Raw genomic sequence first — 15,113 nt, 5'->3', positions numbered from 1 at the left:
TGTGAAATCCTTGTCAGTGGCAGAGAATGGCCACTGAGCTTCTACCCCACACAGGAATCAGGCAGCAGTTCCGGCCCTGAGCCATGCCAGGCCACACCCGTACCCAAGCCTACCTGCTCCTCAGCAGAAGCGCCTGGGTCTCGGCCACCCTGCTGAGGACGCTCTGAGTATGTGGGCCCTGTGGGAACACAGACCCAAGACTTCATGAGGTCGAGCCTTGCTGATGGCACCTTTGCCAAGGGTTTTAAGAAGTATCCCCGGTCACCCATCTTTCAGCATTCCATGGCACACAAAGGAATCCTGTGGGCTAACCTGGGCGACTCTGGCTGGCTTGGGGTGGGGGCCGGGAGGGCTTCAGTTCTGCCCCTGGGCGGAGTGTCTGAGCTCCAGATGATGGAACTCAGCCACCCTCAGCCTGGCCCTGGCCCAGCCCCTGACAAACTTGATCTCAAGGACCTAGGAGAAGCCAGCCCCTTTCCCTATGAGACCTCACACACCAAGTCACAGGGGGTAGCTGTTCTGAGGGGTCATAACAACTATAGGCTGCAGAAAGCATGGGATTTATTCCAAGAACTAGTTCCACACAGCGGCGCCTGTGGTGGAGGGGCTGCTGGCTAAAGGCCTGGCTTCCCCCAGTGCTCCCTGGCTCCAGCCTTCACTCCTCCTGAAGTATTCCTCCTACACGCCACAGTTCTCCTGTCCCATGGCCTAGACTCAGAAGAAAATAAATATACACGCAGGAAGATATAGTTAAGCTGCGTATTTTTATATCTTCTACGCATTCACCACCCCAAATAGAATTATTGGGTGTGCTAAAGGTAGACAGCAGCAATTTGTTATTCTCAGGCAAAGACATTTAAAAAAATCGACGAGAAAAAGACTTCCATGGCCTTTTGTTACAAAGGTGAGCCAAGACTGCTGAGGAACACGGGGTGCCCTCATCTCTTGGGGGCACTCTCCCAGGCTGCTGACCTCACTTGGCCAGCAGGGGGCAGAGGAGGCTCACAGGAGATAGAGGCAGGTGCTGGTATCTCCTGGGAAAAGTCCTGCCAGCCCCTCCCCACTGCAAATCCTGGGGGCCCTCCACCAAGCCCCCACATGCTCTTCCGCCACAGCATCATTTTCAGGTCTCAGCTAAAAGTGTGAGGCCAGGTGTGACATGGCTGGGGCATCAGATTGGTGATGAGGAGGCAGATGGAAATGGGATCTGACCTTTTCGTTGCTTTACCTGTGAATTTTAGATTCGGAAATAAAGACATCCTGGCAAACAACTGAGTTTGCAAAGCAACTTACATCTGGGAGATCGGACCCTGAACTTCAGGGGAGAGTGAATTCTGGCAGGGGTGAAAGAACAATCTGGTCTCAGATCCCTAATCCCACTCACCCAGGGACAGGCAAAGGTCCCCACCCTCTGACCTCCTCTCTTCTCCACTAAAAGGAAATGGTAGAGACCTAAATTAAGCAAGGCAATGGCTCAAATTATGGGGTTAAAGTGAGGGACTAAAAAAGATCATATTTTAGGTCTATCAAGTACAAATTTACTTTTCATGCAAAAAGTAAACAGCGTGCTTCCTGCCTGGCTGGCCTGCTCTGACTTCGGGAGTGAGGCGAAGTGGCAGGATCGGGCCTGGCCTCTCATGCCTGGCACAAGTCCCGGAAGGTCGTGAGGTCAAGAGATGGAGACGCGCTTGCTCCAGGTGGGGTCCATGCGGGCCCACTGTGTCCCCAGAGAAGCAGGCATGCACGTGATGAATTCAACCACCCCAGGGTGCCAGGTTCCAAGGCTCCCTGCGACCCAGAACCACATACAGAAGTTGGCAACGGCCTTTCGATGAGCTGAGCAGTGAGGCTTGTCAAAGGGGAGGTGAGGAGAGGATGCGAGTCAGTGACTCCGTTCCATCTGGACATGATTGGCAGCTCCTTACCCTGAGACGGCCGCGGGGGCCAGGACCCAGGGACAAGGCAGGGGGGATGTGTGTGTGCATAGAGCATCCTCATCCAACTCCAGGCTGCTAGGGCTCCAGGTCAGGGTGGGAGGGGGGAGCACTGGGTGCTGCTGCTCTGGCCCCTGCCCCAGTGCTTTGGGGACCCTAGCATGGGAGACAAATGGGATCCAACGTGGTAGGGAACTGGGAGAGGGGAAAGAAGATGGAACCGTGATTAGCAGCAAAGGTGGCAGCAGTGAGCAGACACCACAGGGCCTTGGCACAGCGGTCTCTGATTAGATGAAAGAACAACCGAGTACGAGAATGGCAGGGAGGGAGATCAGATGGCAGGAGGCGACTATGAGGTTCTCAGCACTTTGCTGTAAAAATGCATGAATTTAAACCTAATCAAGACAGCAGTTGCAGGTCAGCAGAAACCCTGTGCCTCTAGCTTTTCCCTCTAGAGGGCGCTGTGACCCCAAAAGATAAAAACCCAGGGTTGCAGCTTGCAGGGGCTCTAAAGAAGATACCAGAAGGTACCAGTGTAAACATTCAGAACGTGCCCAGAGAAGGGCAGCAGCCGCCTGCCACCCAGGGAGACAGGCTGCGAGGTGCCAATCAGGTAAAGGAAAAAAGGTCACTCCGTTTCTGAGGGAGCCCAGGAAGTATCACAAAGGGGAGTGGGAGGTTTTCAAGATTTCTGGGCCCTGCCACTTAGGTCAGAATTGCTGCTGCGGAGACATCTTGATGACTCAATGGCAGGCGGCTGGCCCCTGACTCTGCCAGTCCAGCGGGGGCAGGATGAAGGCAGTGGCTGGGGACTGGCGCAACTGTAGATGATACTCCTCCCGGCAGGGGACCACAGGGGTCCTCTGGGTGCATGGGCGGGCGGGCACCCCAGCTTCAGAGATGACTGGGGCCTGGCCCAGTGCTCCCTCCCCTCTGTGGGCTGAGGAGCTACAGTGAGAGCGGAGGCTGGCTCAGGGAAGAGTGGGGAGATGACAGTTTCTCAAGAAGTCACCTGGCTCTAGATGCCTGGCAAGTTCAAGGTTAAGGTGACTCTGCAGCCGGTGCCTCACCCCACCCTCTTATGTCCCGAAGGGGCTGCTGGATGCACACACCTCTGCGAGGCCCCTGCTGAGTGTCTGTGGGCAGCAAAGGCCCATCCTGGGCCTGCCTGCCTGAAGCCTTGGCACCTGGCATCAGAGTAGCTCCTGCTCGTCGTCCTCAGAGCCAGAGGGGCCCTGGCGCACCTCCTCGTACCACTTGTTGGTTAGAGTTTTCATCTGGATGCGCCCGTGGTGCAGGTCCTGGGTCGAGAGACACAACCAAGCTGTCAATGCGTCAGGGGCAGGGCCGAGGAAGGGAGGGGAGGCTGCTGGGTGTCTTGTGTGGGGTGTCTGGGGAGGAGGTGGGAGGGCAGGGTGATGGCCACAGCAACTTCAGTTTCTACTGAATGAACTGAGCTGGGGTTGTTCTTTGTGGAGTGAAGATCACGGGAGGCATCATTCAGAAAGGAGGAGGTAGCATGGCGTGAGGATAAAAACGTGGCCTCTGGAGTCAGACACACTTGGCTCTGTTTCCGGTTTTGCCTGTATTGGCTGTGACCTTGCGGGGTTACTGCACCCCATTAAGCCTCCATCTCCTCAGCTGTCAAGGAGACAGCCGCATCCACTTCATGGGATGCTGGAGAAGGAAGCAGTAGCGGTCATGGTCACCGGAGCTGCCTGGCTCCTGGAAGAGCGCACACGCCGCCAGCTATCAGGTCTGCCCAAGAGTGGAAAACAGGCCTGCTCAGAAACAGAGGGGGCAGCCATGGGAAGAGCCCCGCCCTGACCCAAGGCCTCCAACTACCGAGAGGCCAGAAGTGCCCTGAGAGACAGAACCAGAGCCTTGAGCCTGGGCCACCCTGGGCCACAGCCTGAGGCCCTGGTATGTTGGAAATTCCTCAGCTCCAATTCACTAGTTGGTCGATACTCTGAGTCTATCATCCAGGAAAACCAAACTGTGTTAACAAGTCTATTATTAACCTCGCACTAAATGTGGCAGTGAAGGAAAAACAGCAGATGCCAAGTTCCACAAGCACACCCAGCCTCCAGACCGGGAGGCGGCGGCCTGGCAGGCCCACGTGAGCCTTCCTGCCTACCCTCTCTTCCTCCACCCGACCCTGGGCCACTGCAGGTCCTGAGGGAGGCAGGCAAGGGACCCCAGAGAATGTAGTCTGGATGGTGTCCCACCTCCTGTGTCAGCCTCCGAGTGAAGAAGGGGTTCAGGTACTTGGCGTCCAGCCACATGAAGCCTTTGAGGTCCTGCCGCCTGATGTAGTGAGCCTCGTACTCCTCCTCTGTGAGCTCCGACAGGTGCTCCGACTCCACAGTGTTGCCCTGAGTGGGGAGGAAAGGCGGTCTGATGGCCATCAGCTGACACCATCAGGGGGCATCTCCTGGAAGCCCCACCACCACCCAAGCTGCCAGTGTCCCCAACCCTAACTCCACTTGACCATCAGTGTGGGGTGACGGTGGGCAGCAGACGGCCTCCTGGAAGCCTGCAGGGAGGCAGGAAGGTTCATCAGGGCACAATGGATGCCTAGGACCCCAGCTAGGACAGCTTAATCAGAAGGACCAGGCCAGGCTGGGGCTTGGTTTTTAAGCTTTTAGGGTGACTCTCTTATGCAACCAGGACTGGAACTGCCGTTCTGGGCTTTTCATTACCAGCAAATTGCACAGGGAGACTTTTTGTCTCTTTGCCTGTGGCTCCAATAGCTGGGACTCCACTGTGGGTAGGCTTTTGCCAAGAGGAGAGGGGAGAAGGACACATCCTGTAGGAATTGGGAAGGGATGAAGAAAAGGACCCCATGTGGAGGGGAGGGCCAGAGGTGAAGAGGTGGGGCTCGGGTCACTGTGGACGTCCGGCACTCCCCACAGGGAGGAAAAGCAGACAGGCTCTGAGTGCAGTGCCCCGCGCTGCTGCAGGAGCCTCCGTGTGGCCATAGTGAAGTGTGCTCTGCAGCTTCACTGCAGGTGGTGGGGGAGGCGGCAGGTGCAGGAAGGGGAGAGGACGGCGGGGGAGGGGAGGGTATTTAGATGCTGTGAACAGTGCTTGTCAAACACTGATCTGCATCAGAATCTACCTGGGGTGGGGAGGGACTTGGGAAACCACAAAATAGTGGGCCCAGCGGAGTCACCTGCAGAGCAGCTAAGTCAGTAGGTCTGAGCGGGCTTGGGAATCTGCATATCTAACAAGTTCCCAGTGATGCTGCTGGTCTGGGGACCCCATTTTGAGGACTGCTGATCAGTGTGGTGGTGAAGAGCGCAGGCTTGAGAGTTTGTGCCTGCAGCTTTGTGATCTGATTCTCTTGATGCCTCAGCATTCTCATCTGCAAAATGGGTATAACGAAAGCACCAGTTTCTGGCAGGCTATTGGGACAATCGGAGATAGTCCAAGGAAAACACAAGCACTGACTGCCACAGAAAACATTCCAGAAACTCAGCAGTTCATCCTCAGAGGAGCTGTCCTGTTTCTGCTAGGACTGTGCTTCGCCAAGCATATTCACAGGATCAGATGCAGCAGCACCACCTGGTGACTTTTTAGAAATGCAAATTCTTAGCCTGGGCCACATGGTGAGACCATCTCTACTAAAAATAAGAAAAAAATTAGCTGGGTGGGGTTGCGCCTGCCTGGAGTCCCGGCTACTTCAGAGGCTGAAGTGGGAGAATCGCTTGAGCCCAAGAGGTCAGGACTGCAGTGAGCCATGATCGCGTCACTGCACTTCAGCCTGCGCAACAGAGTGAGACCCTGTCTTAAAAATAAATAAGTAAGAATAAATAGGAAGAAACACAAATTCTTTCGGACCCCATGCCAGACCTATGAGACGCTGGTGTGGGACTCAGCAGCCTGTGTGTACCAAGTCCCCCGCTGATTTTGATACCCAGAAAGGCCTGAGCCAGAGCTTTTGTGAAAAACAAGAAAGTTGGTAGATATGAGATGGGGGCAAAGGGCCTCTTAGTGTGACGAAAGTTCGGAGGAGCCAGGCCTGACAGCCATCTGGAAACTCTTCCCAGCCACACTGCACTGGCTGAGGGGCCCGGCATGGAGACGGAAGGCCATAGTCTTGCCAGCCCTAACTCCAGTGCTGGCAGTGGACAGCCACTTGAGGACTCCTGGGCCTCTGATGACTGATTAAAGTGACTGAGGCCTAGAATATGGGAACTAGAAAGAGAGGCATGGTGGTTGGTAGAGGATGCAGGAGGGTGGGCTGGAGCCCAGAGCGGCCTCTGCCTCAGTCAGAGGGCCTGGCTTCGCGCAGGGGTCCTGAGGATGAAGACAGGGCGGAAGCAGCCTGGTGGCAGGGGCGGTGGCTTCCAGGTAGAAGAGGTGGGCAGGCCGCAGAGCTTCAGTTCTCCCTACGGCTGGGGCCTGGGGACCTCCAGCCCCACACCATGTCTGTCCCTGAGGGAGGGTACCCCTCACAGGGCCCTCACAAGCACTGCAAGCCATCCTCCCCACCTCAGGCCCCCAACAGGTGGTTTTTAGTAAATGCTGGAAAATGACGGGATTTTGAAACCTTCAGACCTAGGTCCTGACAGGTGTCTCAGCTGCTGGCAGTGCAGAGGCACTGCTGGGAGAGTATGGCATAGGCCCAGACTCCTGCGGTGCCCCACGGAGCTTCAGAGAGGGAGCAGATGGGGTCTCCCACAGCCTCCCCAGCTGCAGCAGGTCACGGCCACCAGACACCCCCATCCCAAGAGCCATGCTTTAGAACTCAAGTTCTGTCACATCCTTCTCAGGGGGAACAACTGGTGTGTATGTGTGTGCAATATGTGTGTAAAGTGTGTATGTGGAGGTGCTGGGTGTCCTCAAAGCAAGGCTCATCTCCCCACTTCCTGACAGTTGGGGCCACCAGCTGTGCAGGCCAGCCCCCCGCCCCACCCCGCAGGCGCATGGTACTGACCATCTTCTCCGTCTTGCTGAGGTTGACATCCTTCTTGTTCCTGCGGCGAGCCTTGGCGTCCTCAATGTCCATGAGACGGATGAGGGGCATGGTGCTGCCGCCCAGCAGCAGGATGGTGAAGAGCACGATGATGATGGTGGTGGTGCCGATGAGCTGCCGCTTCTCCATGGGCTCCAGGTCCAGGTGCAGGCTCAGGGCATAGGGGATGGCCCCCCGCAGGCCTGGGGGACGGCGAACAGAGTGAGAAGACACAGAGAGGAGGCAGCAGCTTCATGGGCTGGCTTCCCTGGAAATCTGGCCGGCCCAGCACTGCAACCAGCAACTATTCTAACAGCCCCACTGAAGAGCGTGTGCTCACCCTGTGAGGCTTTGAGGTGAAAAGCGCAGGCCGCAGAGATATGGGAACCACAGACTCACCCCCATGCCCACTTGGGCAGATCAACGCGGTGCCCTGCCCCAGCTACAGAGCCCCACATGCAGGTGCAGGAGGACTTATCAAGGCTGATGACCGTATCTTATCAAGCTGCTGTGGGCCAAGCCCTTGGGTGTGTGCGCCAGGCCCAGGCAGGTGCTTGGCATGCAGAGCCTCACTGGATCTGCACAGGAATCCTCACCGAGCAGCACTACTCTCGTCCATAACACACAGATGAGGGACCGAGGCCAAGAGCAGCATGTCCCGCCTAGGGCCACTCAGCTAATCCCCACAACAGCACAGGATGCAATGTGTCCAGCACCCCTTGTATCTTGAGATGCTGCTCCTGTGGAGGCCCCTGGTGGCACTGACAGGACTCTGGGCTGCTTAGGTGGTAATGAGAGGCTGGCTGGTCCCCTGTGAGGCTACTAGGGCATGACGGAGGGGCACGGACTGAGCTGAGAAACAGCACTTTCCTCTGTAAGAAGCTTCCTGGCTTCCTTGGCATCGTACGGAGGAGACAGGCAGTCCTAGCCCTGCCCTTGGGGAGCTCCCAGAGCAGCTGGGAGGAGATACAGCAAATGAAGGCTGTGAAATGGTACCCGGAAGAGATGGGCAGGGTGGGGGAGCGCAGACAGGAAGGCAGGAAGCTCGCATCACGATGGGGCAGGACAGCCAGACAGCTGCAGGTAAGACCCAGATGGGGAAAGGCAAAACAGGAGCACAGAGCACAGAATGCAGAGACATGGTGAGGACGAGGGACTCTCTGCCTCTCTAAACCTGTCACAGGGGCCAGAGGATTCAGTGACACAGCACACGTAACATGCTTTAACAGGGTGTGTACCCAGCAAGTGTTTAGTACCAGCTAACCAGGCCACGAGGCAATTCAAAGTAGGATTTCTTGGGCAAGGGGGATGCAAAGGCATAGGGATGGTGGCATCTCCATGGCATCCAAGCAAGCAGCTGGAAACAGGAGTGCGGATCCCAGAGGGAGGTCTGGGTTCTCGGGAACAGCTTTGGGACTAGATGGAAGTGAAGGCCAGTGGACAGGTGAGCACACTCAGTGAAGTGCAGAACACACGAACAGAATCAGGGCTGGGACAGAGTCCCGAGGAAGGTGCTATGTGAGGGGTCGGTGAAGGGGGATGAGCCCGAGGAGACGCCAAAGAAGAAAAACCAGGAGCAAGGCTCGGAGGCCACAGAAGAGGGTGAAGCGGTCCTCGTCAGAAGGCAGGGGCGGTGGGAAGGAGGTGGGCTAGGAAGGGGGCGGACCCCTCTCCCTCCCCTCCAGGTCTGGCTGTGGGAGGTCACTGGTGACCTGACAAGGCCAATTCCAGCCCTGTGGACAGGCAGTGAAGAAACGGAGAAAATGAGCGAGGACAGCTCATTCACAGGGGTCTGGCCATGGCAAAAGAGGCTGGGACGCAGCTGCAGGGGACGTGAGGAGGAACTCTGGTTAAAGACGCTGGTGTTTTGTGGGAAGGAAGAGAAACTCTGATTGCTTAAATGATGATGGGAAGGGCCGGTAGCAGAGGCTTGTTCAGTGCTCCTTGCTGAGAATCCAGGAAAGTCCGGATGGAAAGCCGAGGAGAGAGAGCCCGGGACAGAACAGGAGCCTACAGCCCTCGCCATTTCAAATACACTCCAGCCTTCCCCGCAAAGCTCTCTTATCCTCATGCCCCCTCCCAAATAGCTCACATCACTTTGAAAAACCTCTGACACACTTCTGCAACCACTTTACAAAGTAGTTTGCCTCACTGGCAAAAAGAGATTAGGAAAAAAATTATTTTTCTCACCATATATAAATGCATACATATACATTCACATATGTACATATATATGAAACACATTTTTAAACATGGCCTTTTGAAAGAAGAGAAATCTGAGACAAACTTACAGATATGCCTTTGGATAGAGAACATCATAAAGTGTGTAGCTATAACCCAACCCACACAGAAAACACTTTAATTATAATATTTAAGCAAGAAAGCATAAAGAACAGTATGTATTGCTCAAAAATAAATTTAAAGATGACTATGGATCCAGTTCTTTAGAAGCAAAGATTTATGAAATCACTTCCATCCTTTAAAAAGTGATTAAATAGCAACTGAAACATTCAAATTAAACTACCAGAACTTTGTGACTAAAAGGAAAAATATCCAAAACTAACATAAGGTATAAAACAGTTTCTACTTTCACCGTTTCTACCTTGAGTCCATCATTACTTCAGCCTAGGACACAGCCTAGAAAACCCACAGGGAGGTGCTGAACCATGCCCAGCTGTGCCCTGAACTGCACTGTCCTGTCCAGGAGAGAGTGGCAGAAATCCCAGCTCTGCCTCCAGTGGTCACGTGACCCTGGGCATGTTCTTTGCCCTCTTCCAACTAAGCCTCGCCCACTTCACAGCACCATGGTGAGGGGCGCCATCTGAGCTGCAGTGGGTGCCATTAAACAGGAGTGTTGATTACTCGTGGCTTATGAGCAAATGCCTTTGCCAAGGGCGCTAGCAGAGAACTACGGCTCTCCCCACATGGGGCGTGCTTTTAACAGGTATTTCCCACCCTGTTTATTCAAGATTTGACTTACCACTAAACCACATGATGAACATCATCTTCGGTGTGATTTTATGATCCCGGAAGAAATTCAGGAGGTAGGAAAGAGGGAAAATGTTTACCGCTCTGCCAAACAGTACAAGAACCTGTCGACAGCAACAAATTAAGTCTTAGGTGAAAACGTCTGGTTCTTGAAGCAGAAGCTTCTCGAAGCTGATGCAGACTGTGTAATACATCAAGTACAAATGCAGCATTCCCCTCAGCCATAAAAGACACGAGCAACACCATGCTTGTCAGAGACCCAGCATGGGCGTGCTGCTGGAGCTTTGGGTTCTATGCATCTAGGAAAGGATAAAGCTTTGTACATAACCTTTCTCAGTAGTCAGAAAAGAGAGGACTGATGAGGTATCGGGAAGGGCTTCAGTAATGACAGCAGAACAAAACTGAATGCCAAGAGGCTGTACAGATGTATTCATGGATTAATTTAAGGGCAACCTGACTCCAAAGGCGCCCCCTTGGGACAGGACTGCATTTGATCATTCCAGCCCTAGGGGGACAGATGGGGTGTTTTTGCCTCTCCCTCAGGGAAAGGAGGGGAGCAATGAAGGACCTACCCACGCATAGAAATGCTGCTCTCTGAGCAAGAGGAACGCAGAGGTAGGGTCTACAAGGAGGCCACATGCCCTGGCTTAGCCAGACAGCTGCTGCTTGCTGTGGCTTTTGGTTCCCTTCCATCCCCAAAGGCATGTTAGTCTTGGCAAAGTATAGCTTTATGTAAAGTTTACATCTCTTTTTTTTTTTTTTTAAACAAGGTCTTGCTGTATCTCCCAGTCTAGAGTGCAGTGGTGAGATTGTGGCTTACTGCAGCTTCAACCACCTGGGCTCAAATAATCCTCCCACCTTAACTTCCTAAGTAGCTACAACTACAGACATGCACCACCATGCCTAATTTTTTTTTTTTCCCGGATCCCACCCTCTCTCCCCCATGCCTAAGTTTTAAAAAATTTTAATTAAAGATGAAGTCTTGCTATGTTGCCAAGGCTAGTCTCAAACTCCTGGTCTCAAGCAATCCTCCTGCCTTGGCCTCCCAAAGTGCTAGGATTACAGGTGTGAGCCATTGCACCCAGCCTAAAGTTTAAATGTTATCTAAGTGGATTCTTAGGACTATTACTTTACTTTCATTTTATTCATCTTGGTTCTCACCATAACTACTTGAAAATGATGATATAGACATATATAGTACATTCTTTAGGCTTTAAGTTTGTTCCTTTACCAAGCATGAATTTGAGAGTAATTTTTTTTTTTTTCGAGATGGAATGCAGTGGTGTTATCTTGGCTCACTGCAACCTCCACCCCCCCGGGTTCAAGCAGTTCTCCTGCTTTAGCCTCCCTAGTAGTTGGGATTACAGCAGTGTGCTACGACACCCAGCTAATTTTTGTGTTTTTGGTAGAGATGGGGTTTCGCCATGTTGGCCAGGCTGGTCTCAAACTTTTGACCTCAAGTGATCTGCCCGCCTCAGCCTCCCAAAGTGCTGGGATTATAGGCATGAGCCTCCGTGCCTAGCCAAGAATGTTTCCAATCATCAAACATTTCTATGCGAGACAACGTGCTAATCATTTTACATGCATTATCCTGCTAAATTTCAATCCCTGCAAAGATCTTATAAAGTAGGTATTATTGTCTCCAGTTTATAGACAAGGAAACTGAGGTATAGAGAGATGAAGTCATTGGTCCAAGTTGATAAGGGAGGAATAAAGTAATGGATCTAAGCCTCAAATCTGGATCAGACCCCAAAGCCCATGCTCTTGCCCATTAAGCCGAGTTTAAAGGGCAGGAACTGTAACCCATCTGAGTACCACAGGCCGTCTCCACTAGCCACAGGGCCAGGCTGCGCCTAACTGCTTGGAGAAAACTGAGTTATCATCCAAGGCATCCTCTCATTTTCTTCCCAACCTGTGGCTCACACAGTCACCTCCCTGTTTTACCCACTGAAATTCAATCTTCCACGCCTACACTTCTGTTTCAGGTTTGATCAAATGTGTCCCTTTTACCCAGTGGCTACATTAAAGGCCATATATATATATATATATATAAAGACAGAGTTTTGCTTTTTGCTCAGGCTGGAGTGCAATGGCACGATCTCAGCTCACTGCAATCTCCACCTCCCGGGTTCAAGTGATTCTCCTGCCTCAGCCTCCCGAGTAGCTGGAATTACAGGCACCCACCACCACACCCAGCTAGTTTTGTATTTTTAGTAGAGATAGGGTTTCACCATGTTGGCCAGGCTGGTCTCAAACTCCTGACCTCAGGTGATCTGCTCACCTCAGCCTCCCAAAGTGCTGGTATTACAGGCGTGGACCGCCGTGCCTGGCCTAGGCTATTATACTTTCTGTAAAGGACTTTTGCTACTTTTCTCTTGGCCTGAAACCTGATGAGCTGGGAGGACGAATAACAGTGACCAAGAACAATGAACCCTTGCTGACTGAGAGGTAGAAGTACCCAGGTTGCAAGAGAATATCTTTTTTTCTTAGGCTTCCTCATCTTTTCTTAGTCTCAGTTTCTCCATATGCTCAAGTACAAGTTTGTACACTGAAGATGACAATGCTAAAAAAAAAAAAGGTTCCTAATAGCTATATTTTATTAAGTGGAGTTGACAATAAAAGTTATTTGAAGATAAATTATGATAATTCAACAACAATAAGGTGTGCTTTTTTTTTTTTTTTTTTTTTTGAGAAGGAGTCTTGCTCTGTCACCAGGCTGGAGTGCAGTGGCGTGATCTCGGCTCACTGCAACCTCTGCCTTCCGGGTTCAAGCAATTCTCTTGCCTCAGCCTCCCAAGTAGCTCGGACTACAGGTGTGTGCCACTACGCTGGGGTAATTTTTGTATTTTCAGTAGAGATGGGGTTTTATCATGTTGGCCAGGATGGTCTTGATCTCCTGACTTTGTGATCTGCCTACCTCAGCCTCCCAAAATTCTGGGATTACAGGCATGAGCCACCATGCCTGGCTTCTTTTTTTTTTTTTAAAACAGCATCTCACTTTGTCGCCCAGGCTGGAGTGCAGTGGCACGGTCTCAGCTTATTGCAACTTCCATCTCCTGGGTTCAAGCGATTCTCCTGCCTCAGCCTTCCAAGTAGCTGGGATTACAGGCACGCGCTGCTGTGCCCGGCTAATTTTTGTATTTTTAGTAGAGACAGGGTTTTGCCATGTTGGCCAGGCTGTAAGGTGTTGCTTCTTAAGTGCCTTAAATTATCAGAGGATCTAAAAAGTAGTCAACAAAATCAAATCAGGAATTACAGGATGAATCCGCAGTAGTGCTTATGGAAGATGAATTCCTGCTGAAGGAACAGAGACATAAGAAAGAACAGACTGCTAAATGTCCAAGTGTTAGAAGTCATTAATGTCACTTTGATCATGACTGAGGGACCTAGACCTTTCTTTAAAACACCAAACACTTATTTTTCCTCACTCCATTCCCAAAAGTAATTTGGTTCTGCTGAAAATGATGAAGCTTATCTTTTCCTTTTTTAAAGGTATATTTGTTGCCTACTGCCACACCCAGTCCAATTATAACACTGTTTCCCAAACCTTTTTTTTTTTTTAAGTTCTTAAATTTTTATTTTTTAGAGATGGGGTCTCACTCACTATGTCACCAAGGCTGGAGTGCAGTGGCACAATCAGCCCCTACTACAGCCTCAAACTTCTGGGCTCAAGCGATCCTCCTGCCTCAGCCTCCTATGCAGCTGGGACTATAGATGCACCACTGTGCCTGGCTTGTTTCCCAAATCTTCTTTTTTAAAAATTGTTTTTAATTTTTTTAAAATGGGCTCTCGCCACGGTGCCCAAGCTGTTCTCAAAACTCCTGGGCTCCACGATCCTCCTGTCTCAGCCTCCCAAAGTGTTGGCATTGCAGGCAAGAGCCAACATGCCCAGCCCCCAAATCCTCTTGGTTGTTAGCATCATCTGGGATAACTCCTCTGGATGACTCTCCAGGTGAGGTAAGTGATTGGTAATCTTTAAACAAATGTCCAAGGGCACACTTATAAATAGAAAAATGCATTAACAAGTATATAATAAATTATCCAGAAAAAGTAGAAAAGAGAGAAAAACCCTGAGCTCTATAACCACTGTGAACATGTGGCTATATTTTCTTTACATATTTTATTTTTTCTGTGTATAATAATTATGTTTATATGGTTATGATCAATTACATATTTAATTTTGAAATCTGCTTTTACCTTCTCACACAAAAACATATAAACCAGACCATAATATTCAAAGCCATTAATAATCTTAAAAGACAAGCAAAAGTCCTTTATGGGGATATTTATTCACTTAATTCTACCCCTGTCCCCTTACTGTATGTTTGTGATTTTCTTTTAACAAAAGAAACTTTAAACAAAAGAGTGTCTATGTAGCTGTTGACTTTGAACAGTTAACAGTTACATAAATGAATCCAGAATATGTGGTTACTGATCTACAAATAAGCTATTAAATAAAAAGAAAAAAACAAGGAAAATACTTACTATGCACCAGATGACAAAGGAAATTTCAAACTTGTGAGGAAAACTAAAAATGGACAGGCCAAGAAATGCAAACACACATGTTTCTGAAACAAACCAAAGAATGGATTACTCAACCCCCATGATTTCATTCCAGTATGGTACTAAATTGTTAAGCAAGCATTCACAGTCAGAATCCAATACAACACTTTCTGTATTTTCTTGCAAATCCTGAGCCAATATCTTCGTCAAACTTGTGTTTAAAGTCTCTCATTCTTTTCTCTGTGTGTGTGTGTGTGTGTGTGTGTGTGTTATGGTTTTTATTCTTTTAGTTCTCTCATTCTTTTCTATTACACAAGCAACACATCCCTGGTATTCAGAAATCTCCTAATGTAATCCAGTCAACTATCAAATACTTCTGCAAATAAACATGATCCTACCCAGGGAAGATGATAAACGCATGAATCTGTTGATCTGCTGAACACTGTCATTAGCCAGGGTCCCGACTGTGACAAAGTGGCAAAAATTCAGAGCAAATGACTGCAGGCGCCACAGGACAAATGTGAAGGGGCCTTTGGTTAACTTCCACATGATTAGCTTAATATATTTAATGCTGTCACAAGGTTTAGTACACAGCTCACACCCAGCAGGATTTGCAGAGTGAGACGCAATGCTAACTCTTGGCTCCATTCTGCAAGCCAAAGAGAGTCCAATATTTACTCTCTGTCACACAAACTTGTATATTTTAAGAAAAAGTACCTTATAAATTT

At 50.5% G+C, this 15,113-nt stretch overlaps 1 protein-coding gene across 5 annotated transcripts in view; it reads right to left on the bottom strand.

The window, feature by feature from the left end:
* Window positions 1-745: 745 nt before the first annotated feature.
* The window catches only part of SLC9A8 (solute carrier family 9 member A8), an 81,220-nt gene continuing 66,852 nt past the window's right edge, over window positions 746-15,113 (bottom strand). For all 5 annotated transcript variants that reach the window (XM_064382512.1, XM_064382508.1, XM_064382509.1 and 2 more), the window contains 5 exons: window positions 14,368-14,450; window positions 9,875-9,986; window positions 6,877-7,097; window positions 4,163-4,309; window positions 746-3,235 (listed from right to left, as the gene is read on the bottom strand). In XM_064382512.1, the coding sequence (XP_064238582.1) occupies window positions 3,128-3,235; window positions 4,163-4,309; window positions 6,877-7,097; window positions 9,875-9,986; window positions 14,368-14,450 (671 nt within the window). In that variant the 3' untranslated portion in view covers window positions 746-3,127. The remainder of the gene's footprint in view (window positions 3,236-4,162; window positions 4,310-6,876; window positions 7,098-9,874; window positions 9,987-14,367; window positions 14,451-15,113) is intronic.

This window comes from Aotus nancymaae, unplaced genomic scaffold, assembly GCF_030222135.1.
Source record: "Aotus nancymaae isolate 86718 unplaced genomic scaffold, 86718_ANA_hifiasm-v0.15.2.pri h1tg000029l, whole genome shotgun sequence".
Taxonomy (NCBI): Eukaryota; Metazoa; Chordata; class Mammalia; order Primates; family Aotidae; genus Aotus; species Aotus nancymaae.
This window is presented reverse-complemented; position numbering and strand designations above follow the sequence as displayed.